Source organism: Carcharodon carcharias, chromosome 15 (genome assembly GCF_017639515.1).
Source record: "Carcharodon carcharias isolate sCarCar2 chromosome 15, sCarCar2.pri, whole genome shotgun sequence".
Lineage (NCBI taxonomy): Eukaryota > Metazoa > Chordata > Chondrichthyes > Lamniformes > Lamnidae > Carcharodon > Carcharodon carcharias.
In genome coordinates, this window is record NC_054481.1 from 29,905,205 (window position 1) to 29,930,960 (window position 25,756).

At 44.9% G+C, this 25,756-nt stretch overlaps 2 protein-coding genes across 4 annotated transcripts in view; one reads left to right on the top strand and one right to left on the bottom strand.

Annotated features, from left to right (window-relative positions):
- The window catches only part of LOC121288355 (glucagon-like peptide 1 receptor), a 42,518-nt gene extending 22,394 nt beyond the window's left edge, over nt 1–20,124 (top strand). The window contains exons 11-14 of the mRNA XM_041206909.1: nt 10,366–10,454; nt 11,305–11,443; nt 12,323–12,364; nt 19,858–20,124. Of these exons, the coding sequence (XP_041062843.1) occupies nt 10,366–10,454; nt 11,305–11,443; nt 12,323–12,364; nt 19,858–20,124 (537 nt within the window). The remainder of the gene's footprint in view (nt 1–10,365; nt 10,455–11,304; nt 11,444–12,322; nt 12,365–19,857) is intronic.
- An 839-nt stretch (nt 20,125–20,963) lies between these two features.
- Nucleotides 20,964–25,756, bottom strand: part of ift140 (intraflagellar transport 140 homolog (Chlamydomonas)) — a 140,960-nt gene continuing 136,167 nt past the window's right edge. For all 3 annotated transcript variants that reach the window (XM_041206061.1, XM_041206060.1, XM_041206059.1), the window contains 3 exons: nt 23,554–23,720; nt 22,660–22,801; nt 20,964–22,150 (listed from right to left, as the gene is read on the bottom strand). In XM_041206061.1, the coding sequence (XP_041061995.1) occupies nt 21,935–22,150; nt 22,660–22,801; nt 23,554–23,720 (525 nt within the window). In that variant the 3' untranslated portion in view covers nt 20,964–21,934. The remainder of the gene's footprint in view (nt 22,151–22,659; nt 22,802–23,553; nt 23,721–25,756) is intronic.

Genomic DNA, 25,756 nt, shown 5'->3' on the forward strand with positions numbered 1-25,756 from the left:
CGGCGGCAGGGGAATTGGGAGAATGGAATGGAGTCCTTACAAGAAGTAGGGTGTGAGGAGGTGTAGTTGAGGTAGCTGTAGGCTTAAGATCAAGTGAGACCATTCAGTTAGTAGGCCATTAAGGAGAAAACATGCCAAATCCTAAGCCTGCCAAAACAGGGAAAAGTGTGCTGACTGCCATTTTGAAATGTCTTTGGTGTGGAACAAACTGCACAAGTGAGAAGAATGTCTAGCGTGGTGGAGTGGGGAGAGGGAGAGAGGTGATGCATATGGTGCCACATCGATGGAAAAATAAGCCAATTCAAAACTGTTTGTTGCTTGAAAATGCTGACAACCTGTAAAAAGAGGGAGAAAAATTTTAAACCGAGCCAGATACAAGAAGCGAAAGAACCAGAAACAAAAGAACTAACCTTCCTTGGGGAGGCAAATAATACTGAAAGCAAGTATTGGATTATTAAACTCGAAGTGGATGGACACCCCACAGAGTTTAAACTAGACGCAGGAGCAGGAGTTTCTGTTTTATCAGATGAAGTCAAATGCCTCAAACGGATTACATTGCAACCCTCATCTATCAAATTACAAAGTCCTGGTGGGACAACTTTAAAAGTGAAACTCATGGCAATGCTGAAATATAATGATTGAGAAATCCTTGAAACCCTCTATGTCATTCAAAATCAAGAATGCTCTGTATTAAGCAGAAAGGCATGCCTAAAACTGAAATTAATCGATTAAGTGGATGAAGTTGCTGATGAGAACTACAGCAGTACATTTCAAAATGAATTTCCAAAATACAAGCCTAGGGAAGTTAAAGACTGATTACCATATTACTCTATGAACTGATGCTAAACCAATTTGCCTCTTTACACTGAGTAAAGTCCCTTACCCACTTTTGGACAAAGTCAGTGGTGAAATTAAAAAGATGCAGCAGCAGCAAGGAGTTATCTCATCATGCCAACAAAATGGTGTTCAGGAATGGTTACAATCTCAAAGCCAAACAGCTCTATAGGAATCTGCATGGATTTAACGCAACTAAAAAATCAGTGGAATGTGAGATCCACCCAATGGCCTCGGTGGATGAGAGCCTTGCCAAACTAGCCAAGGGTACTTTATTTACCAAATTGAATGTGAACAGTGCATTTGGCAGTTGCGTCTGGACAAAGCACCCAGATTGCTGACCACATTTATAACGCCATTCGGTCATTATTGTTTCACTAGATTGTCCTTTGGCATGGCGTCCATTCCAGAAATTTTCCAGAGAACAATGACTTGACCTTTAGAAGGCAAAGGAAGGAGTAATGTGCCATATGGACGACATACTTATACATGACTCCATGACAGAAGAGCATGATTGCAGAGTCAGAGTAGTCCTGAGAGTCTTACAGAATGCAGGCCTAATATTGAATGAAAAATGTGAGTTCGCCAAACCTAGGTCACATAGTACAAACCACTGGAATTACAATTGATCCATAAAAAATTAAAGTAATCAGAGAATTAACAGAGTCAAGCAGGAACATAACTGAGCTTCAAAGATTTCTTGAAATGGTCAACCAAATAGACATGTTCCTACCAAATTTAGCAGAGGTCAATGATCCCTTGAGATAGCTGTTGAGACAGGGTCAACAGTGGTCAACAGTGGTTCTGGAATGGGGACCAGCAAAATGCTTTTGAAATGATTAAACAACTTTTAATCTCTTCTGAAATCTTGGCACAATTACGACCATAGTAGCAGCAGATTTTATTTCAAGTGCAAAGATAAGGCAAGCATAGACCTGTCTTCTATGCCTTTAAGTCACTAATAGAAACAGAATGACAATATGCCATGATAGAAAAAGGAGCATTGGCAGCACTGTGGATGTGTGAAAAGTTTTCAGCTTATGTTATGGGATTGCATTTCAAAATTGAAACAGACCATTAGTCACCCTTCTGAACATGAAAGAAATCGCAAATATGTCACCCAGAATGCATCAATTCAGATTAAAATTGATGAAGTATGACTCCATCACTGAGTATGTTCAAGGGAGGTATCAAACAGTGGCAGAAAAACTGTCGCAAATACCATCAGAAGGAACCAAACAAGAGAATTTACACTTCATTAAGGAGGTTGAAGTATATACATCTTTAATCACTCGGCACTTACCAGAACTACTGAAAAAATGTTGCAGGAAATAAAACAAGACCAGCATTGAAATGAAGAATCTCTCGAAGTCTGAGAATATTATATGGAAAGAAGGCCAGACTATTTCTCTACTAATCAATACAATGGCTGTACTTTGAACAACGCAAATACCTCACAGTCATTGATGGCTTTCTAGTCTTCAACGAGAGAATGGTCGTACTGAGAGCACTTAGGCTTGGTGTTCTTCAAAGACTTCATCAAGGTCACCTAAGAATAGCAAAATGTTGTCCAAGAGCACAGCAACCAGTCTGGTGACCAGGCATTACTTGCTCTATAGAAGAAATTATTTCGTTTTACTTGTGCTGTAAACAGCCAAGAACATAAAGAACCACTATTACCTTCTATTGTTCTATAAAGGCCATGGGAATGTCTGGGAATGGAACTATTTGAAACCTTCTTTATTGTCATTGATTTCTACTCACTATGGATTTAAGCATAGTATCACAGCAGAAGCAATCATCCAATCCCTCAAGAGAATTTATGCAACACATGACACCCCAGACAATGTAATGTTTGACAATGGGCCTTATTTCCACCACCCCCCAGCCCCAACCATCCAACCACCACCCCACCCTCCCCCGGCCCCACCCTCCCTGCCCCCAGCACAGACTGCAAGTCTGTGACTACTTTCCTGGACCGTGCAGCAATTGGACTGCACATGTTATACAATCTCCTCGCCAATGCCGGCCATGTAGCAGTCACTGCTGGAGGCACTCACAGCCCCTTGTAATCTCGGCATTCTGGTTAGGAGCAGTCTCCCCCCATGTCATAGGCTGACAGGGCGGCCATGCAGTGCACTCATCTATGGCCATCTGAGGGGTGGCCTGCACTTCCCAGGAAGCGTTAAGGGTCCGTCACACAGGGCCAGGAAAGGTGCTAAGTACACCCACGCACTAACCACGTCTCTCTCTCTCTCATGCCATAGGAGGACCACATCAGGAGCATGGAGCCTGGTGACCCAGCTGTATGCCTGATGGCCTACAGAGAGTGGAGACGACAGAGGAGAGAGTGACTGAGGCTCCCAGACGCGCAAAGGCAGGAGCAGCAACCTCAGGAAGAAGGGGCTGCTGGGGTTCCCACACATGCTGCCCAGCAGTGACAGTAAGCCGTGACTGGTTGGTGCCTAGCGACATCCAGGGTATATGGACGCTGCCTGTCATCCCTGCAGATGACCCAGAACCAGTGTTGTCTACGATGTCTAGGGACCTGGTTGCTCACATCTGCCACTTACTGCAGGACTTGGTGCCAAGGGGACATGGAGGGCACCTACTGCCAATGGCTGTGAAAGTGACCAAGGTGTTCAATTTATATGCCAGTGGCTCCTTTCAGGGCTCCACAGGTAACCTCTGTGAGATATCACAAGCCACCACCCACAAATGCATCCATGAGGTCACAGATGCCATCTTCTCCACAGTACACAACTTTGTGCATTTTGCCCAGGACTGTGACAGCCAGGATGCAAGGACTATTGGATTCTCCCAGAACACAGGACTCCCACGGGTGCAGGGTGCAATTGACTGCACCCATATAGCGCTCAGGCCTCTGTCGCTACACACGGTGGACTACACCAACCGTAAGAGGTTCCACTCACTGTGCAGCTGGTGTGTGACCACCAGAAACACATCCTGCAGATGTGCGCACGGTTTCCAGGGAGTGTACACAATGCCTACATCCTCAATAAGTTACAAATTCCTGGAGTCTTCCAGGGTCTGCAGAAGCTACAGGGATGGCTCCTTGGGGACAAGGGCTACCCGCAGAGGCTGTGGCTGATGACACCCATGCAGTGGCCTCAGACTGCAGCAGGGTGACAGTATAATGAGGCTCATGCTGCAGCTCACAACTTGGTGGAGCAGACCACCGGGTCTGAAGATGAGGTTCCAGTGCCTGGACCAGTCTGGTGGAGCCCTGCAATACAGTCCGGAGTGGGTGTCACATATCGTCGTCACCTGCTGTGCCCTTTACAACCTGCCGCTGCAACAGGGAGACGAGCTGGCTAAAGAGGAGATGGAAGAGCTGCACATCTCTTCCGACGAGGACGACACCGATGGGGATGAGGGTGAGGAGGTCCTCGGAGGTGACGATGACGGGGGTGAGGCCCTCGCACTGGCTAGACGAGGCAGGCAAGCTCGGGAGGCCCTCATAGTTGCTAGATTTGTGGAGGATGATGATGACATGCAGTGAGGTGACCCCATAGATCCTCACATTCTATCTGTGAATGTTTGACACCAGTCTGGCTTATGGCAGCGCAATATCTTCTGTGAGGATGCCACTGTTATGGAGACGCAGTGGAGGCCCTAATAGTCGTTCGATTGCAGGAGGATGATGACGACATGCAGTGAGGTCACTCCATAGGTCTTCACATAGCTTCTGAGAATATTTGAATCCTATCTGGCCGAGGGCAGATTGCTTGCGCTCTGTGATCAGAGTCATATCATAGAGACGCAGCCACGAAACGTTAGAAGTTCTGATGCTTTGTCTGCCTTCAGCACCTGAGTCCTTCAGGAGCTGGAGCACAGCATCAGTAGTCACAGATGCTGAAGAGATGGGGGCCAGTCGCTCCTTAAAGATGCTGAGAGCACATCGAGAGAATGAGAGAACTCTGTGGTGCCTGCCCACTACATTCTGGCAGCAATGACAAGCACCGCCGAGATACAGGCATCAGTAATGTTTCCAGGGAGTGTGAGGCTGGACCATCGCTTTGGTCTGAAGGCTGCACAAAGCACAGGGAAGAGGCAATGGACTGAGACACCTGCATTTATCTTGTGCAGAAAGGTTTCACATCTGAGTGACAAGAACACTGCTCATCAGAACAAGGAGCCACAGGCAGGGAGACATTCTTGGGAGTTTATTGACAATAATGAACAGTATCTACAAGTGATTAACGCCCGTGCCCAGGCTGTGCAACTAGTTCTCCTTAACTTTCCTAACCCTGCCGCTACGTCTTGGTGCTCCTTGGACATCCAGAGAGGAGGTGGGGGCAGCCTGCTGACTGCGACACCCTGTCTGTGATGACTTTGGTAGGCGTCCTCTGGAGCACTGAGACTTGGAGGACCCCAGCCTGTTTTCGGTGTCCTGCCGTGTGGCAGTGGCACCCTCCTCAGCCTGTGGAGCTTGGGCTGCTGAAGTCACAGGAAGAGGGGAGTCAGATTGGCCGGACTCTCTCGGAGGATGGACCCGGAGTGTGCACCTGCTGATCCTCCTCCCTGTGGGTGCCTGGGGGCCCTAGGCTGACTCCTTGAGGAGCAGAGGTAGCTGGGGTGAGATCGAGCTGTCCAGCACCCCTCTCACGTACACTGTTGGAGGCCAACTATGGCATCCGATGGATTTCAGCCCATGCAGCAGTGCAGGAGTGATGTCCTGGACCAAGGTCTCCATGGCGGCTGTCACCCTACCAGTGTTGACCTCAGTGTACTGGCATGCCGGCGCTATAACCTCAGAGTGAAGGCAGACAGACTCTTCCATCGTGCCTTACAATCTGAGAAGTTGCTCCCTAGCATGCCTTTGCAGCTCCAGCAACTGTGACATGACTGAGTCCAGAGGCTCATCGTTTGACTTGGACTCAGCAACGTTCACGCCTCCAGCAGTCCTCTGAGTGCCGGACACCTGGGAAGTCCCTGCCGCTGCCTGCTGTGGATCAGACAGTGCGATGTGCTCACCAGATTATGATCGCAAGGCTACTCTAAAGCTAGGCTCCACCGAGGTGTGTGTCTCTGTGCTGGTGGAGGGAGTGCGTGAGCGCTGTGACGGGACTTCAGGGAGGGTGCCTTCAGGTTCCTCTCCAGAGGCTTCTTCGGGGCTTGATTGGAGGTCCTGGGTCATAGACTCTGTTGGCTGTTTGGAGATATGCCTGCGAAAGCTAGGGGAGATAATTAGTGCATGGCAGGGGACCAAGGAACAGGATACATCACTCATGGCATGGCTGTCTGATGGAAGTTGCACTGCTGGATCCTCATTTGAGAGAACAGCGCCTACCTCACTGTCAGCACAGGACCTGTCTGGATCGTGACCGGCCAGCTGGATGGCTCTGTTTTCAAAGTCCATGAGGACCTTGATTTCGGGCATTCTGCCACTGATCTGCGTCCTCTCCCTCTTGTCAGCTTGTCCTGCATGGATAGATATGGAGAAAGAGTAAGCAAGACCCCTGCCAGGCCAGGTGATAAGTATGCCTGGCCTGTGTGGATGGTGAGTGGTCCCATGTACAGGATGAGGTTAATGACGGTATGTGTGAGAGAGTGAATGGTGATGTCCCTTGAACTGGTAGTGAGTGAGGCCATTGTGGATGTTTGATGGATTTGTGAGTTGAGAGAGATGAGAAGAATGATGTACCCTAGCGGAACGGAGAGATGATTTATTCTCTTGCGGCACTAGGTGGCTGTCCTCTTCTGAAGGGCATTGGCACTGACCACCGCTGCCACCGCCTCCCAAGCTGGATTGGTCATGTTGCTGCCTATCCTGTGGGCAGAGCGGGGCTACAGGGCATCCTAGTGGGCCTTCATGGCATCCAGCAGTCGCTTGATGGGCCCAAGATTGAAGCAAGGGGCTGCACTCTTTTTTCCTTTGCTGGACATGTCTTCCGTGTAGCAGTGGTGAGCTGTGCTTGCAGCTGGACTTTAAACATTGTGCCCGATGTGGTGTGGTGGTGGGATGATGGCCAGTGGGCGAATGAGGAGCCTGCTCGCTATGGAACCGGCATGTTTCCTGGGTGTGCATAAATAATGAGGCAGGTTTGGCTTGATACGGCATGGAAACCTGCCATCACAGCATGTCATTTTACCTGCCTGCTACTGCACCTAGTGCAAATCTGGGAAGATTCTGCCCAAAGACTTGCAGGGAGATGTGGAGTAAAGGGTTAACATATATGACACTGATGATAATGGTGTCAAATCACATGACTGAGAAGTAAGTGAGATCTGGAAGGAGGAGGAACTCCAACCTCATGTAGAAGTCCAAATGTGTAAATACTTGCTGTAAATAAAGAGTAATGGTTTGGGGAAACTACAGACTCGAGCAGCATACTTTAGGAGAATAGGCAATCCCCTAAATCACCATCTAGACTACACCATGAAACACCATGGTTGAAAACAGACTTGTTTAGTCTTAGACTGTTATCAGGCAGAGGAATAGAATTGGCAACTAGAGAACAAAGTTTGTAGCAGGAATCAAAAACAATGGCTTCAGTCTTCCCAGTACTTAATTGGTGTAAATTTCTGCTCATCCAATACTGGATGTCAGATATGCAGTGTGATAATTTAGCAACAATGGAGGAGCCAAATGGTAACGTAGAGTTGGGTGTTGTCAGTGTACATATGAAAACTAATGCTGTGTTTTCGGATGATGTCACCAAAGGCAATAGGTACATGAGCAATGGGCATGGGGTGGTTGGGGGGCCAAGGATAGATCCTTGAGAGACACCAGAGGTAACTGTGGGAGTAGGAAGAGAATCCATTGCAAGTGATTTTCTATCTATGATTAGGTAGATAACAATGGAATGAGGGGACTGCAGTCCCACCCAGCTGGACAACATTTGAGAGGCTTTGGAGGAGGTGTGGTCAACCATGTTCAAAGGCTGCAGACAGATCGAGAAGGATGAGGAGGAAAAATTAACCTTGTCACAGTCGCATAGGATATCATTTGTGATTTTGAGACGTGCCATTTTGATATTGTGGCAGGGGTGGAAACCTGATTGTAGAGGTTCAAATGTGAAGTCCTGGGAAATATGGGCACTGATTTGAGAGGTGACAATACATTCAAGATCATTGGAGATGGTCAATAGTTAGTTAGCAAGGCTGTTAGGGTCAGGGGTTGTTTTTTGAGGAGAGGGATGATGATGACAGATTTACAGACAGCACCCGAGGAGAGAAAACCATTAACAATATCGCCTAACATGGGGACCAGGTGGGAAGTTGGATATCAGTAGCTTAGGGGGAATAAGATGCAGGGAAAATTTGACTTGGTGATTAGGGGAAGGGAGGACATTGGCAGAGGCAGCTAATTGGATGGTTATAGCGGATGAGAGGAGGACCAGATAATGCTTTTTGTGATCCAGACAAACTTGGCAATGGACGGCTGAATCACCTGTCCTCCATATCCTTTTAAATATTTGCCCTTGGATTTAAGGGAGCAGAAATGAGAGTCCCAGCAGAGGAATGACCATGTTAAGAGAGAATAATGGTTTTAGTCTGGACTAGAGCTTCAAAAATGGAGATGAGGGCAGAGTTGAACAAATCAGTAACTGCAGAAGTATTGTAGTGAATGGAGGGTCAAAGGCTAGGCAGCTGAGATTTTGAAATTGCTGTTGTATTGAATTGGGGTTTGTTTTTTCTAGAGTGGGCAGGAGAAGTAGAGACACAGAAGGAAGCAGGGTTTGAATGGGCAGAGAATGTAGGTGAAGAGTGATACAAGGAAGTGAACAGAGATGGCCTTGTCTGTGAATCACACAATGGGAGTAGAAAGACCGTGTGAAATAGCAACGTCAAGGGAACAGCTCTGCATATGGCTTGGAGAGTTTATATGGAAGGAAAGTTTAAGAGAGGATAGGAGGGTAGTGATCTCAGAGGAGGGAGAGTACAATGAATTGAGATGGAAGTTGAAATCATTGAGGATGTAAAGTCTTTCGGTGCAGAGGCTGAGGGAGAAAAGAAGTGAAAATATCTTGGTTAGAACATTATTATGGGACTTGGGTGGGCAGTAGATAATGAGAACTTTGAATCAGAGATGAGAGGGATGGAACTAGATGAGATGCTCAAAGGTAGAAAAAGTGTCAGAGGAGTAGGGGGTCAGGGCAAGGTGTGAGTCGGTGATAAGCGTCACACTGCCACCATGATGGTTGATCAGGCAAGTGGTGGAAGATGTAGCCGGGTGGGGAAGCTTCATTAAGTGACAAGGTGTCATCACCGCTCAGCCAGGCTTCTGTTAAGGCCATGGTGTGGGTACAATCATCCATAATAAGCTCATAAATGGTAAAGGGTTGTTCACAAGTGAACAGATATTCTGGAGCAAGATGCATAGAGGGATGCTGAGAGTTGATCTTCTAGCAGGGTCCACAGGATTAGCAGTGGGAGGAGTGAGATGAGAAGGGTGAAGATTGGCAAGATTAGTCCCCAGCAGACATACTGGACTGAAAGGTCGATGAGAGAGTGGGATGGGACAGTTGGGGTTGCTGTTAAGAATGACACAGTGCCAAGTGCCTCGATGAGCCCATCAGAGGATGCCAAATGAGGCACAAAGGAAGATGTAGACTTATCTGAGAGAATCAAGCAAGAAGGTTGAGGAGAACTGAAGGTTGTAATAGGGATTTAGGAGGGCAAAATGCCTGAAAGGGGAAAATGGAGAGGCAAGACTGCAGGAGAGAGGTTTTCAGAGGGGTAAATAGAAAAGGGGTTTTAAAAAAAAGATAAAAAAGTAAAAATAGAAGTGATGGGCTCAGATGGACACAGGCAGCCAAAGTGTGCATATGAATGCACACAGGGAAAATGCAAGCTACATAGCTCTGGTTACATAGCAATCATTGAGATGCATGTATCTAGGTAGTAAACAAGAAATAGAGAGGAGACAATAGAAGAGAGACCACATTAAAGTCAGAGGCCTGTGGTGGGATTAAAGTTGATAAAGGTAGGGTGGAGTCTGCATGGAGCATTGATGAACAGTTGTCCAAGTTCATAGATCGGTGAAGCTCAGTTTAGAGTATTGGAGGATGCATTGATGGAGGCATTGCCATACGAATGAAGATTCAGGAGATACACATAATCGGTTACACATGCGCTCTCTATGTTACACACAGGTTACAGACTCTCCATGTTATGAACAGGTTACACAATCTCCAAGTTATGCAGATATTACGCACTCTGTATGTTAAATACAGGCTATACATTCCATGTTATACAGACTGTTGTGCCAACATGCTGTGTGTTTCTTTTAGAACAGGTTTTGATGCCACTGCTGTCAATAACCTGTTGAGTTCTTGCTCCTCCTCCCTCACCACCCCCCAATAAATGTCAGCAGGGTATTGTAGATATCACACCTGAGCCTTATCGTATCATTACCCACATCCGAAGATTATGTACTGAAATTAGATAAGAACATGTTGAAGTGTTAATGAAACACTGCAGACATTGTATCAGCAGCTTATTCAGCCACGAGGAGCTGTGAAAGGGTTTAATTAATAAAATCATTTACCTGACTGGTTTCAGATTAATTTTGCAATATTCGTCAGGATAATGATTCTACTTATCTCAAAGATGCGATCTCATCAGGTGCACAACACAGATTTCAGAAATCGGTAAGATTTTCCTTGTTTCTTTATGTGAGAAGGTGAAGATCGACCAGTGAGAATATCTATCCATGTTCCATAGATGGGGAAGGGAGCGATTCCTCTGGCTGCTAGGTGTAGGGACATCCTTGGTTAATTAGCAAATGTTCCTTATACTCCTTTTAGAGCAGTTTGGTGATGCTCAGGAGTTGGAGGTATTGATTGGTTTTGTGACTGGTTGGATAGGCTGGATGAGATCTTTGGAACAAGCAGGATTCACAGGCCCTTGAATCATGGGCCATGTGTATCACAGCACTACGCCAGGAATAAATGTGTATCACCAGTATTACTGTCACACAAATATTTACAGTTTCCATACAATCTGTCATTTACAATGTCACTGTAGACATAAACCCAGGGCCATACCTATAATGGTCCCACCTGTTAAAAATCATTTGCACTGAGTGGCCCCCACTAGTAAAGTCTTGGGAAACTACATTCTTAATGATGAGTTGTATCATCTTATGCTCAGCTTGGTGGTGGACTCTAGTGCCAGGAAATGGGATAATTCTCCAATGTGGGCACCCAGTACCAGCATCAGTCAATCCCAAGATCAGCTGCTGCAAGTTTAGATGTGGCATAGAGCTCCCAGAGGGGGAGGAGAGACTTGAATGTGGAGGGGGTTCCTACCCCAGTGGGCTGGAAGAGATCTGGAGAAGCCTCTAAACATACACTGTTCCAAAGTCAGTAGATATTATTCTCCACATATATAAAATGGGGCAGTATTTTGAACACAGGCCATATATACTTCACCCATTAAATGAGATGATTTGGGTTTTCTAACTGTGTCTGTTATAGTTCAGTATCATTTGTGTTTCAGATTAACAAAATCAACACTAATTCTAATCCCTTTGTTGGGAGTCCATGAGATTCTTTTTGCTTTCGTCACGGATGAGAATGCTAAAGGAATAGTGCGATACATAAAGCTATTTGTTGAACTCTTCTTTGGTTCCATACAGGTAATATAATTAAATACACAGTCTGATTCTAAACATTAATTCTGGATATTTGCTGAAATATGTTAGACTGGAGAAGCTGGGGTTGTTCCACTTGGGGAAGAGTAGCTTAAAGGGAGATTTGATCCAGATGTTCAAAATTATGAATAGGTTTTGGTAGAGTAAGTAAGGAGAAACTATTTTTTCACAGGCAGGAAGTTTGGTAACCAGAGGACATGCATTTAAGACAATTGGCAAAAGAATCAAAGGTGATATGAGGAAAAGCAGTTTTTATGCAGCAAATTGTTATGACCTGGAATGCACTCTGAAAGGGTGCTTTCAGAAGAAAATGCAATAATACTTTCAAAAAGAAACTGGATAAATACTTGGAAGGGAAAAATTGTACAAAGCTATGGGAAAAGAGCAGAGTGTGGGAATAATTGGATGGCTCTTTCAAAGAGATGGCGCAGGCACGATTGTCCAAATAGCTTGATTCTATACTGTATTGTTCTGCAGTCCAGGAATTGAGGTGCATTCATTCCCTGTGCCTGATTAGTGGGTCCCAAAGCCCCTCAGATTTGGGGCCAGGGATCTCACTGTCAATGGAACTGGTGTGCACAGCTGGAGTGGTGCCAGATCAGGGCCACTGCTTGTGTCACAGTGGCCCTTGGGTAATTGGAGTCGAGGCCCAGGGATTAGGGGTCTGGGGATCACAGGGCTGAAATTTGAGGGACTGGGAGAGTCAACATTTTTCCGAATCATGATTACATGGCCAGATTGTGGTGCAAGGGTTGATGTCATGTGGGTTTTGCTGAATTGATGATAAATCACTGATATAGAACATGTAGACAGTCCATTGTTGGGTTGTTGGCTTTCTTGTTACTCTTTACTTTTATTTTTCAGGGCTTGTTGGTGGCAGTCCTGTATTGTTTTATCAATGGCGAGGTAAGGTGACAAAATACTTTTTATAGCTGAAGTTCCCCTCCCTGGTGCTCAGACACTCTATTCAAATGCTTCTGCTCTACCTCTTGCTCCCATGAGCTCAGCTCTGAGACACGGGTGGTCACAACCCCCATTAGGGAACATTGCTGGCCTCTGCTTGGCTGTAAGGCCATGTGTTCTTATCTCTGCATGCTACTTCAGCAGGGTCAAGAGACTTATCCTCACCAGGCACTTGAAGCTGGAGCCTGGAAGCTAGCCTCTCCTCAGTGCTGTCATGAATCTTCAAATGTCAGGCTCAAGAACATCAATTCCTGACCCCACTTCTGTTAATCACAGGCATGCTTAAGAGAGGGCAGAAAGGACACATAGACCCAGAACTGGAAACTGACACACAAGATTTAACACAGGCACCAGGAAAGACACACAGACTGACAGAGACACACACAGGTACAGCATGCCAGACTGACACTGAGATGCAGACAGCTGGACAAGGAACAAAAACTAATATGGAGATAATTAGAGTCTTACACAAATATGGACGAAATCACACACAGCCACAAACTGGTATATATGCTAGCTGATTTGATGCTGCTATTGTTCCCAGGGACTGCTGCTTCTGCTTGTAACAACTCCTACCAGGAGATCTGCTGACATGGTGTGTCACGCTTGTCTGTCTTGTGCCATCCTCACATATCCACTTTAGCTCATCTACAACCGCTCTGTGACATCCGTCATCCAACTACGCCTAGGTCGACCCTCTTTCTGCTGTCCTCCACTTTGCTCTCTAGAATAGATCTCTAGTTTTTCAGCTCTGATCAAATGGCTGAAATACTGACATTTTCTTTTCTGGATGTCACTTTGTAAGAGTTCATTTTTTTTTTCTTGTAATTTCAAGCACCTCTTCATTTGTTTTATGGTGTGTATATGGAATTTTTAGCATATATCTTAGCATCCACATTTCGAAGGCTTCTATTTTCCTTCACAGATCTTTATTTATTGTCCAGGGGTAGAATTTTACGCTGATCAGGTGGGCGTGTGCCCGACTCGATCGGCTGCAAAATTGCAAGCATGCCGACGTCATCCCGTGTTTGTGCAATATTTTGATTGGCACAAAAGTCGGAACTGACAATTAAGAGGCCAATTAAGGTTATTAAAGGTCTGATTTTTCATGGTCCGCCCAACCTTGCGGTTGGTGGACAGGCGAATCACCCAGGCAGACTTTGCATTTTTCATGAAACCTCATGCAAGGGTGGGATGAGGTTTCCATCTTAAAATGAAAGAAAAATTAAAATTGGCCAGTCAGCGTGGAATCGTCGCCAGGGGCCAATCGTGGTTGTTGGTCTGTTCCCCGGCTGATCCCAGGTTCACTGATCACACCCACTGCCGACCTAAAAATTCTGTCCACAGGTTTTTGAGGCATACAGTCAAGTGGATAGAATGTAGCATCTTATGAGTTTTTTTCCCTTGTTACAATCTTGAATTTTCTTGTTGTTAACATATCCTTTATCTTCACAAAATTACTTTTGACTATCCTTATCCTTCAATTTCGGCATTGCATCTACCATCTTCGGATATCATTTTTCCTGGACAAACTTATCTACTTGTTCCAGTGTGATACCATCCACTTTAATCTTCACTCTAGTTTCTTCTAATGTATCCATTCTAACTACCACTGTTTTTGTCCTTTTGTTGTTCATACTCAGTCCATATGCCAAATTTCTAGATCTCACTTGATCCACACTATTTTGTAGGGCCTCTTCTGATTCTGCAAGTAGCACTATGTTGTCAGCGCACCTCAAGTTTATGTTCTTGCCTCCATTTTTTATCTCTGGAAGTACATTTCCAATTTTCTGCATATTTGTTCTGTGTACAGATTGAATAATTATGATGAGAGGACATAACCTTGTCGTACTCCTCTTTTCACTTGAAACATGGCTGATTGTCCATCTTTTAGCCTGATGCTCGCTGTTTGGTCCCAAAAAAGGCTCAAGATAAATCTCACATCTTTACTGTTAACGTCACATTTCAGCAACACCTCTGTCAGCTTTTGGTGATAAACATGATCGAATGTTTTTTCATTGACGGGGATTTTCCGGCCCCGTCATCAGCGGGACCCACTGTGGGCGAGGTGTCGCCCCAGCCAGAAGTCCATTGACTTGTGGTGGGACTGGAAGATCTCTGCAGCGGGCGGGTGTGGAAAATTCCGCCCAAAGCCTATGTTCTTGTTTACCATCATACAATCTCCAGCTGCAGCTCCTGGAAGCCCGGGTTTAGGAGCTTGAGCGGCGGCTGTGGATACTGTGGAGCATCCATGAGGCGGACAGTATCGTGGATAGCACGTATAGAGAGGTGGTCACACCGCGGGCTAAGAGTCCATAGGCAGGAAGGGAATGGGTGACCACCAGGCAAAGCAAGGGGGCTAGGCAGGCAGTGCAGGAATCTCCTGTGGCTATTCCCCTACAAAACAGATATACCGCTTTGGATATTGTTGGGGGGGGGGAGAAAGCAGCAACAGTCAAATTTGTTGCACCACGGTTGGCTCTGCTGCACAGGGGAGGAGTAAAAAGTGTGGGAATGCAACAGTTATAGGGGATTCAATTGTAAGGGGAATAGATAGGCGTTTCTGTGGCCGCAAATGAGACTTCAGGATGTTATGTTGCCTCCCTGGTGTTAGGGTCAAGGATGTCTCAGAGTGGCTAGAGGACATTCTGAAGGGGGAGGGTAAACAGCCAGTGGTTGTGGTACACATTAGTATAAACGACACAAGTTAGAAAAGGGATGAGGTCCTAAAAGTAGAATATAGGGAGTTAGGAAGTAAGTTGAAAAGTAGGACCTCAAAGGTAGTGATCTCAAGATTACTACCAGTGCCACGTGCCAGTCAGAGTAGAAATAGCAGGATATATTGAATGAATATGTGGCTGAAGAGATGGTGTGAAGGGGAGGGTTTCAGATTCCTGGGGCATTGGGACCAAATCTGGGGAAGGTGGGACCAGTACAAACTGATAAAAACAAAAAAATAAAAACAAAAAAACTGTGGATGCTGGAAATCCAAAACAAAAACAGAATTACCTGGAAAAACTCAACAGGTCTGGCAGCATCGGCGGAGAAGAAAAGAGTTGACATTTCGAGTCCTCATGACCCTTCGACAGAACTTGAGTGAAGTTCTCAAGTTCTGTCGAAGGGTCATAAGAACTCGAAACGTCAACTCTTTTCTTCTCCGCCGACGCTGCCAGACCTGCTGAGTTTTTCCAGGTAATTCTGTTTTTGTTCCAGTACAAACTGGGCGGGTTACGCCTGGGCAGGACAGGGACTGACGTCCTAGGGGGAACATTTGCTAGAGTGGTTGGGGAGGGTTTAAACTAACATGGCAGGGGGATAGGAACCTATGCAAGGAGTCAGAGGAAGAGGAATCAAAGACAAGAACAAAAGACAGAAAGCGGAATAAGAAAAGTGATAGCCAGAGAAATCAAGGGCAAGAATCAAACAGGGCCTCAGTGAAAAATAGTGGGAACGGGACAAGTAATGTTAAAAAGACAAGCCTTAAGGCTTTGTGCCTTAATGCGAGGAGCATTCGCAATAAAGTGGATGAATTAACCGCGCAAATAGATGTAAACAGGTATGATATATTGGGATTACGGAGACATGGCTGCAGGGTGACCAGGGATGGGAACTGAACATCCAGGGATATTCAGTATTTAGGAAGGACAGACAAAAAGGAAAAGGTGGTGGAGTTGCATTGCTGGTTAAAGAGGAAATTAACACAATAGTGAGGAAAGAAATTAGCTCCAACGATGTGGAATCTGTAATGGATAGAGCTAAGAAATACTAAGGGGCAGAAAACATTAATGGGGTTTGTATATAGACCCCCAAACTGTAGTGGTGATGTTGGGAATGGCATTAAACAGGAAATTAGAGACGCATGTAATAAAGGAACATCTGTAATTATGGGTGACTTTAATATGCATATAGATTGGGCAAATCAAATTAGTAACAATACTATAGAGGAGGAATTCCCGGAATGTATACAGGATGTTTTTCTGGACCAATACATTGAGGAACCAATGAGGGAAAAGGCCATCCTCGACTGGGTATTGTGTAATGAGAAAGGAATAATTGGCAATCTAGTTGTGCAAGGCCCCTTGGGGATGAGCGACCATAATATGATAGAATTCTTCATCAAGATGGAGAGTGACGTAGTTGATTCTGAGACTTGGGTCCTGAATCTTAATAAAGGAAACTACGATGGTATGAGGCGTGAGTTGGTTATGATGAATTGGGAAATGTTACTTAAAGGGATGATGGTGGTTAGGCAATGGCAAACATTCAAAGAGCGCATGGGTGAACTACAACAATTGTTTATTCCTGTCTGGCGTAAAGTAAAACAGGAAAGGTGGCCAAACTATGGCTTACAAGGGAAATTAGAGATAGTATTAGATGCAAGGAAGAGGCATACAAATTGGCCAGAAAAAACAACAGACCTGAGGATTGGGAGCAGTTTAGAATTCAACAAAGGAGGACCAAGGGACTGATTAAGAAGGGGAAAATAGAGTACGAGAGTAAGCTTGCAGGGAACATAAAAACTGACTGTAAAAGTTTCTATAGGTATGTGAAGAGAAAAAGATTGGTGAAGACAAATGTAGGTCCTTTACAGTCAGAAACAGGGGAATTTATAATGGGGAACAAAGAAATGGCTGACCAACTAAATACATACTTTGGTTCTGTCTTCACAAAGGAGGACACTAATAACATACCAGAAATGTTGAGGAACACAAGGTTTAGTGAGAGGGAGGAACTGAAAGAAATCAGTATTAGTAGGGAAATGGTGTTGGGGAAATTGTTGGGACTGAAGGCCAATAAATCCCCGGGGCCTGATAATCTACCTCCCAGAGTACTTAAGGAAGTGGCCCTAGAAATAGTGCATGCATTGATGGTCATCTTCCGAGATTCTATAGACTCTGGAACAGTTCCTACAGATTGGAGGGTAGCTAATGTAACCCCACTATTTAAAAAGAGTTGATGATGGGGAGCCAGTGGATGTGGTTTATTTGGACTTTCACAAGGCTTTCGACAAAGTCCTACATAAGAGATTGGCGTGTAAAATTAAAGCACGTGGGATTAGGGGTAGTTTATTGAGATGGATAGAAAACTGGTTGGCATACAGGAAACAAAGAGTAGGAATAAACGGGTCTTTTTCCGAATGGCAGGCAGTGAGTAGTGGGATACTGCAGGGATCGGTGCTGAGACCCCAGTTATTCACAATATATATTAATGATTTAGATGAGGGAACTAAATGTAATGTCTCCAAATTTGCAGATGACACAAAGCGGGGTGGGAGGGTGAGCTGTGAGGAGGATGCAGAGATGCTTCAGTGTGATTTGGACAAGCTGAGTGAGTGGGCAAATGAATGGCAGATGCAGTATAATGTGGATAAATGTGAGGTTATCCATTTTGGTAGCAAAAACAGGAAGGCAGATTATTATCTGAATGGCTATAAATTGAGAGAGGGGAATGTGCAATGAGACCTGGGTGTCCTTGTACACCAGTCACTGAAGGTAAGCATGCAGTACAGCAGGCGGTAAAGAAGGCAAATGGCATGTTGGCCTTCATAGCCAGAGGATTCGAGTACAGGAACAGGGATGTCTTGTTGCAATTGTACAGGGCCTTGGTGAGATCACACTTGGAATATTGTGTGCAGTTTTGGTCTCCTTATCTGAGGAAGGATGTACTTGCTATACAGGGAGTGCAGCGAAGGTTTACTCGACTGATTCCTGGGACAGCGGGACTGACATGTGAGGAGAGATTGAGTCGATTAGGATTATATTCACTGGAGTTCAGAAGAATGAGGGGGGATTTCATAGAAACCTATAAAATTCTAACAGGACTAGACAGGGTAGATGCAGGAAGTATGTTCCCGATGGTGGGGGAGTCCAGAAACAGGGGTCACAGTCTGAGGATATGGGGTAGACCATTTAGGATCGAGATGAGGAGAAATTTCTTCACCCAGAGAGTGGTGAGCCTGTGGAATTCGTTACCACAGAAAGTAGTTAAGACCAAAACATTGTATGCTTTCAAGAAGGAGTTAGATATAGCTCTTGAGGCGAAAGGGATCAAAGGGTATGGGGAGAAAGCGGGAGCAGGCTATTGAGTTGGATGATCAGCCATGATCATAATGAATGGCGGAGCAGGCTCGAAGGGCCAAATGGCCTACTCCTGCTCCTAGTTTCTATGTAATCTAATTGATTTCTATACAGATTGCCTGGACTTCTCCAGGTCTTCTTTTTGGCTGCTTAAGAAAGGTGTTTGCCACCATCAGATCATTTTTTTGACAAAATTGTATCAGTCTCTCTTTAATTTTTCGATCCAAGGCCATATTGACAGACGTGCATTGCTGATGTTTCTTTACTGACTTTAGTGTTTAATTCACCCATTACAATTACTGCATCAGTTAATTTGATCATAACACTTCAGGATGTCACCATAAAATGCCTCTATTTCTTTCTTGCTGTGGTCTTGTGTCAGGGCATAAACTTGTATGACAACCAGATCAAAAGGCTTTCTTTTGATCTTAATCACAATCACTCTTTCTGAGGTTGGCAAGTAACCTTGAACTGACCTCTTGTATGTTTTATTTACGAGGATTCCTACTCCATTCCTATGCTTCTCACCTCCTGAGAAGTAAAGCACACGATTCTTCTTTTCCATCTGACCAGATTCTAATCATCTTACTTCTCCAAGCCCTGGTATGTCAATAGTGTCTGTCCATTACCTGTATTCAATTATCAAACTTTCCTGCCTGTTATGAAGTCCTTATATTCCATGTTCCTATTCTCAAGAAGCTACCACTTCCATTGAGTGTAACGGGTTTAGAAATTGATCTGTCTTGTTGATTTCATTATAAATTTGTTGGTTACTATTTTGGACAAGGGCTTCTTTTCTTCCCTATCACTAGTTGCAATCAGTTATAGGGGGCCCAACCTCTTCTGTATCTCCTAGTTTTCGACTATTACTTTCCATGATTAACTATGGGGCTTATACTATGTGAGTCCCAGACTCTTCACAGGTGACTGGCCACATTGCCTTACTGACCATCATGTTTGTGCCTATGGGTATGTCACACACCTTGCTGGTCTCCGCTTCTGAGCCATTGTCCTATGGCTTATAGGACACTTCTGCTGTTCCCAGTCTTTCGTGCACATTAGAAGGGGTGACGCCCCCACACCATACTAGCTAAAGCTGATGGGCCCCTCACTTAGTTTTGTAAGATTGCTGAGTTGAGATCCTGGGGTATGGCCACTGGTGTGCACAATCAGCTACTTGGGGTCATAAGTGAGAGTTGGAGAGTTGTGGGACATTGGTTTCCCTTATCCACGCAGGCCCCTTTTGACGTGGGTATGCAACTTGGCAGGGAATCAAGGATACTAGCCCTCGCAAACATCTCCCACATACCCTGAGGGATAATCTGTGTTTAAAGGTTCTGATATTCTGCTCACAAACAGGTCCAGAATGAACTGAGGAAGAAGCTGCAGCAGTGGAAGATGAAGAAAAATCTCAGAAAGTCCCATCGCCGACGCTGCAGTGACCAGAGGGAGAAGTCGGACAGCACTGGCCAGTACATTGAGATGGGGACCAGAGATGACCTGGAGTCTCCCAATACAGATGAAGGTCTCCTCAACACACTCAGCTCCAACCAGGGGTTAAATTCAGAGATCAGTGTGCTCCCAAGACAGGCATCCGAGATCCTGCTCAATGCAACTGCTGTTTAGAGTGGCACAGAAATAAAGTAAGTAGTGATGGGGCACCAGGACCACACCCCATCTAAGGTAACAATAGCTTAAAGGCAAACAGCCAGTACTGAACCAGACATCTTTCTATGGGACTGAGAGAATGAGTGAGTTGGTGAGAAAGAGATAACAGTGAGCTAGAGATGCAGAAATACAGAAAACTCAAACTGTAAGCTTATTTCAGTCTCATTTTGATATGTGTCACATTTTTGTTTTGTGATATGAGTTTTGTGTGTCACACTGCGAACCACACCTTGGCACTGTTAATGCACTTAGCCTTCAGGATGATCAAGGTCTGAAGATTGAAGCTATTGATGCACATCACAGAAGGAAATCTCACTCCCTGCAGCTAAGCTTCTCAGAGTTGGGCTCCCCACCTGGAGATGGCAGTTTTGGGAACTGGGGAAAGATGCAGTCTCAGAGCTATGAACAGACATGCAGTTTATTATTGCACCACATTGTATTCAAAGCTGTGGTCCATGAGACAGCCCAATAGTGCTGCAGAGACAAATGTCTGAAGTGAGACTCTGTAGGGATGCAAGAATGGTCTAGTGTGCAACAGCATGAAGTACAGCCAATGCTATCAAGCCTAGGCTACCAACCCACAATACGGAGAGATGCAGGTTACCCAATATGATGATGAAGTGCCATGTGCTAGAATGGATGAGGCCTCTTTGAAGTGCTCTGGGGTCTTTGCTTCATTCTGGCACGTATCAAATCCACTGTTCAGTAAAACATCATCAATATTCACCAGTGGAGGTTAAACACACATGGTGCTTCCCATCAGAATTATTTATCTTTATGATTGTAAAGTCAAAAGATTTTCCACAACAAAGGAAAGTTTTTATTGTTTTTACTCCTGTCACGAAATACAGGATGTGATAAAAATGGAATTACAAATCTTAAGAGTAATTGAATAAATACTAATAAAAATATATATAAAAGTATCAATAAATGATCTGCTTCAAATTGTTTTACCACAAATTGTGCACTAAGGATAATAAACCCGAATATTAAAAAGTTGAAGACCAAGAGGAATTATAAATTTCTGGTCTGTTTGACTGATTCCAGTTAGCTGCAAACATTCTCTATACATAAACTAACAAAGCCCAAGGAAATCCCAGGGTAAGGAGCATTCTCCGTTTCCCCTATAGTCTAATCACTAGTTGTAGCCAGCAGTCTTATTAAACTCAGCCCTGGGGATTGGCTGTCAAGTGTAACACTGTCAATTACTTTTCTTGATTGTTTCCCCCTGCTTGAAAGCAGCTCAGGAACAGCAGCGGCAAGGCTGGTGTGGTATAAAGCAGTAATGTTGCTGCCTTCAGACTCTCCTCTGCCAATTTAAACTCTTTTCATGTTTGACAGGAGCTTTGTAGACAACAAGCTAATTAAGCTATATTTGTACTATCACAATGACTGAGTGATAGGATATTTGCAGCAAGTTATTTACAGCATTTTCCCCAGCACCAGCATTTGGGCATAATGTGTGCTGGTGTCTCCTGTGTTAATGTCTGTGTTCTCAGGGACTACCTGCTAGAAATAAAGTAACAAGTGTCCCAGAGATTCATGTTCACTGGGAAGCAGGGATGGGACTCAGTGGAAGTGTAATTGTCTGTCAGTGTACAGTGACCCAGTCTCGTCTTTGGGTTTCATATAAATGTGAACTAAAGGTGTTCCTGAGGCAAAATTCTGAGTCCTAGGCCACTGGTGCAGATTGTCTCTTGGTAAAATATTAGTATCATAACGGATTTGAGTTGAACGTCTTTGAGGGTCAACTTGTAGAGGTTGGAGATCAGTCCTCGGGTCCATTGTAAGAGTCCTCAGCTACATCTTCTTCCACCTCATCTCCATCCTCTGCACTGCTGTGTCGAACCTTCTCCACTACTATGTTGGCCTTTATTGGAACACCCACTGCCTTGTAAATGGCATCAGTAATTTGTTGGTTGATGTAGTATGTTACATTGGCAGAGGGTAGTTTCTTTGTCATTTCTTCCATGTACTTATAGGCCTGCAACATTGTCACATGTTAGCATTAAGGCAGTGATTAAAGGTACATAACAGTGCCAGAACATTCCAACAGCTGCAAATATCATACTGGAAGAGACCGTTCTGTCAGACTATACCACAGTCTCCTGGAATTCTCTCTCAGAACCACTAATCTTCCCACCTTCTTTCCTCAAGAACACTTCCTTTAGAATGTGGCCTGCATGGAATATTCAGATTTTACTTTTGGAAATTGAGCATTACACAGGGACAAATACAATTAAATTTGACTCAATAGATTTATTCAGCTGCCTCAGCATATTATCGATTCTCTCTCGTTAAACCCTTCTGAATTCTTTGAAACCATTTTTCACCCACACCTCTTGCTCTCTTTTCTGAACTCACCCATGGGCTCTATGTCAAGTCACTATCTGTAAAGTGCCTCAAGATATTTTTCTGTCTTTAAGATGCTCTATAAATTCCAGTTGTTGCAAGGTTTTTGCACTCTAGCCTCAGAACTGTTGGAGTACTCACCACCTCAAAGCTCCCCTGTTGTGCGTGGTGTTCTATCAGGAGTGCATAGACATCGCCAGTTCGAACAGTCTGGTTGAGCCCGGGCTCCCCCAGCAGATTCTCACACTGTTTTAAAGCTTCCTTTGGATCCTCTTCATACAGCCTAGGGGAATCACAAGGTTAAGCCCCTCATACAGCTTCTGGGAGTCACAGAGTTAACCCCCTTATACAGCCTAGGAGAGTCACAAGGTTAACCCTCTCATACTGCCTAGGGGAATCAAAAGGTTAACCCCGTCATACTGCCTTGGGGAATCACAGGGTTAGCCCCTCATACTGCCTAGGGGAATCACAGGGTTAGCCCCTCATACACCCTAGGGGAGTCACAGGGTTAACCCCCTCATACCGCCAAGGGCAGTCACAGAGTTAACCCCTCATACAGTTTATGGGTGTCACAGAGTTACTCCCTCATACAGTCTTGGAGAGTCACAGGTTTAACCCCCTCATACACCCTAGGGCAGTCACAGAGTTAACCCTGATATACAGCCTATGGGAGTTACAGGGTTAACCCCCTCATACAGCCTAGGACAGTTATAGGCACACATTGTGCCAACTTGTGCACAGTCCATGTGGAAGATTTCAGCTTGCTGCAAGGCCTAAAGGGAATAGTGGTCTCGAGGCTAACCCCTTTATAAGGACCTCTCATTCATTGTTCATTCCTGTGCCATTATAAGGAGATTCGATTTATTGGGAATAATACTCTAGGACTGAGAGGTTCACTTTTAATTGTATCCAACTGTGTTAACATAAAGTCCATTTAGTGAAATGTTATCTGTGATGAGAAAGAGTTTGTTCTAATGGTAAATTTATAATGACTAAGACTGTTACCATGAAATGTGACGACAAATATGCCCTCACCTTCGGATCTGCACAAATTTCTTCACCATTGTTAGCTTGTTCTGCAACTGTCCCAACCGTTCCTCCAATTCACTTTGACTCTTCATCTTAGCTTTGGACAGGCATTTGTAAGCCTCAGTCAGGGCTCCTAATGCTTTCTCATAGTTCTGGTATTCATCAATCTCAACCTTACACACACAAATGGAAATAAACAGATATGCAGCTGGCGTGAGTAGAGAAGCACTTATTGCTTTGATTGTTCTATATTCAGAAGACTGTCCCCACAACAGATTTCTGCTTTACTTGGTCTGATTACAAGTGGTCATGTTTGACCAGATTAATTTAAGGGAAAACAAGAATGAAAAACAATCGTTCAGCTCATTGAAGCCCATCCCTCCGGTAAACTAATTGTCCCATCAAAGCCCAGCTTGACAACTGCAATAAAGTTTTAATGGTACAAGCAGCTTTTTAAGAGCTGCTGGTACCAGATACCCTTACTGTGCACTGGGACTATATTAACATGGGAGATCAACTCACAGCTGTCCAGGTGCATAGAGCCCAAAGAGCAGGAATTCCTGCAGCTCCAGCAGCAGCATTGCACTCCCAGCTCCAAAGTGCCAAGAGTCTGTCCATTTATAGCAACATCTCCCACCTTAAGCAGTGCCAAACTATAGGAACAGGAAATAGGAGAAGGCGTACAGTTGATGTAGTTTATCAAGATTTCATCAAAGCTTTTGACAAGATCCCACATGGGAGACTTATAAAGAAGGCAAATGCACATGGGATACAGGGTAATTTGATAAGGTGGATTCAAAATTGGCTTAGTTTTAGGAGACAGAGGGTGATGACAGAAGGATGCTTTGGTGACTGGAAGCCAGTGCCCAGTGGCCTACCACAGGGATCTGTGCTGGGTCCCCTATTATTTGTCATTTATATAAATGACATAGATGACTATGTGGGGGGTAGGATTAGTAAGTTTGTGGATGACACAAAGATTGGCCGGTTGGTTAACAGTGAGGTTGAGTGTCTTGGGCTACAGGAAGATATAGACAGGATGGTCAAATGGGCAGATAAGTGGCAGATGGAATTCAACTCTGAAAAGTGTGAGGTGATACACTTTGGAAGGAGTAATTTGATAAGGAAGTATTCAATGAACGGCATGACACTAGGAAGTTCTGAGGGACAAAGGGACCTTCATGTGTGTGTCCATTGATCTCTGAAGGCGGAGGGGCATGTTAGTGGGGTGGTGAAAAAGGCATATGGGACACTTGCCTTTATCAATCAAGGCATAGATTACAAAAGTAGGGAGGTCGTGTTGGAGTTGTATAGAACCTTGGTGAGGCCAAGTACTGTGTGTAGTTTTGGTCACCACATTACAGGAAGGATGTGATTGCACTGGTGGGGGTGCAGAGGAGATTCACCAGGATGTTGCCTGGGATGAAACATTTAAGTTATGAAGAGAGTTTGGATAGACTTGGGTTGATTTCGTTGGAGCAGAGAAGACTGAGGGGCGACCTGATCGAGGTGTACAAGATTATGAGGGGCATGGACAGGGTGGATAGGGAGCAGCTGTTCCCCTTAGTTGAAGGGTCAGTCATAAGGGGGCATAAGTTCAAGGTGAGGGGCAGGAGGTATAGGGGGGATGTAAGGAAAATCTTTTTTACCCAGAGGGTGGTGACAGTCTGGAATGCACTGCCTGGGAGGATGGTGGAGGCGGGTTGCCTCACATCCTTTAAAAAGTACCTGGATGAGCACTTGACAAGTCATAACATTCAAGGCTATGGGCCAAATGCTGGTAAATGGGATTAGGTAGGTAGGTCAGGTGTTTCTCACATGTCAGTGCAGACTCGATGGGCTGAAGGGCCTCTTCTGCACTGTGTGATTCTTTGAGTAGGCCCTTCAGCTCCTTGAGCCTACTCTGTCATTCAACGAGATCATGGCTGATCTTCTACCAACACAATTTTCCTGCACCAGCCACATATCCCTTGATGTCTTTAGTATCTAGAAATCTACTGATTTCTGTCTTGAATGACTGAGCCTCCAATACCCTCTGGGATGGAGAAATCCAAAGATTCACCACCCTCTGAGTGAAGAAATTCTACCTCGTCTTGGTCCTAAATGGCCCACCCCTTATTCTGAGACTGTGTCTCCTGGTTCTAGACCCTCCTGTAAGGGAAAACATCCTTCCTGCATCTTCCCTGTTGAGCTCTGTAAGAATTTTGTA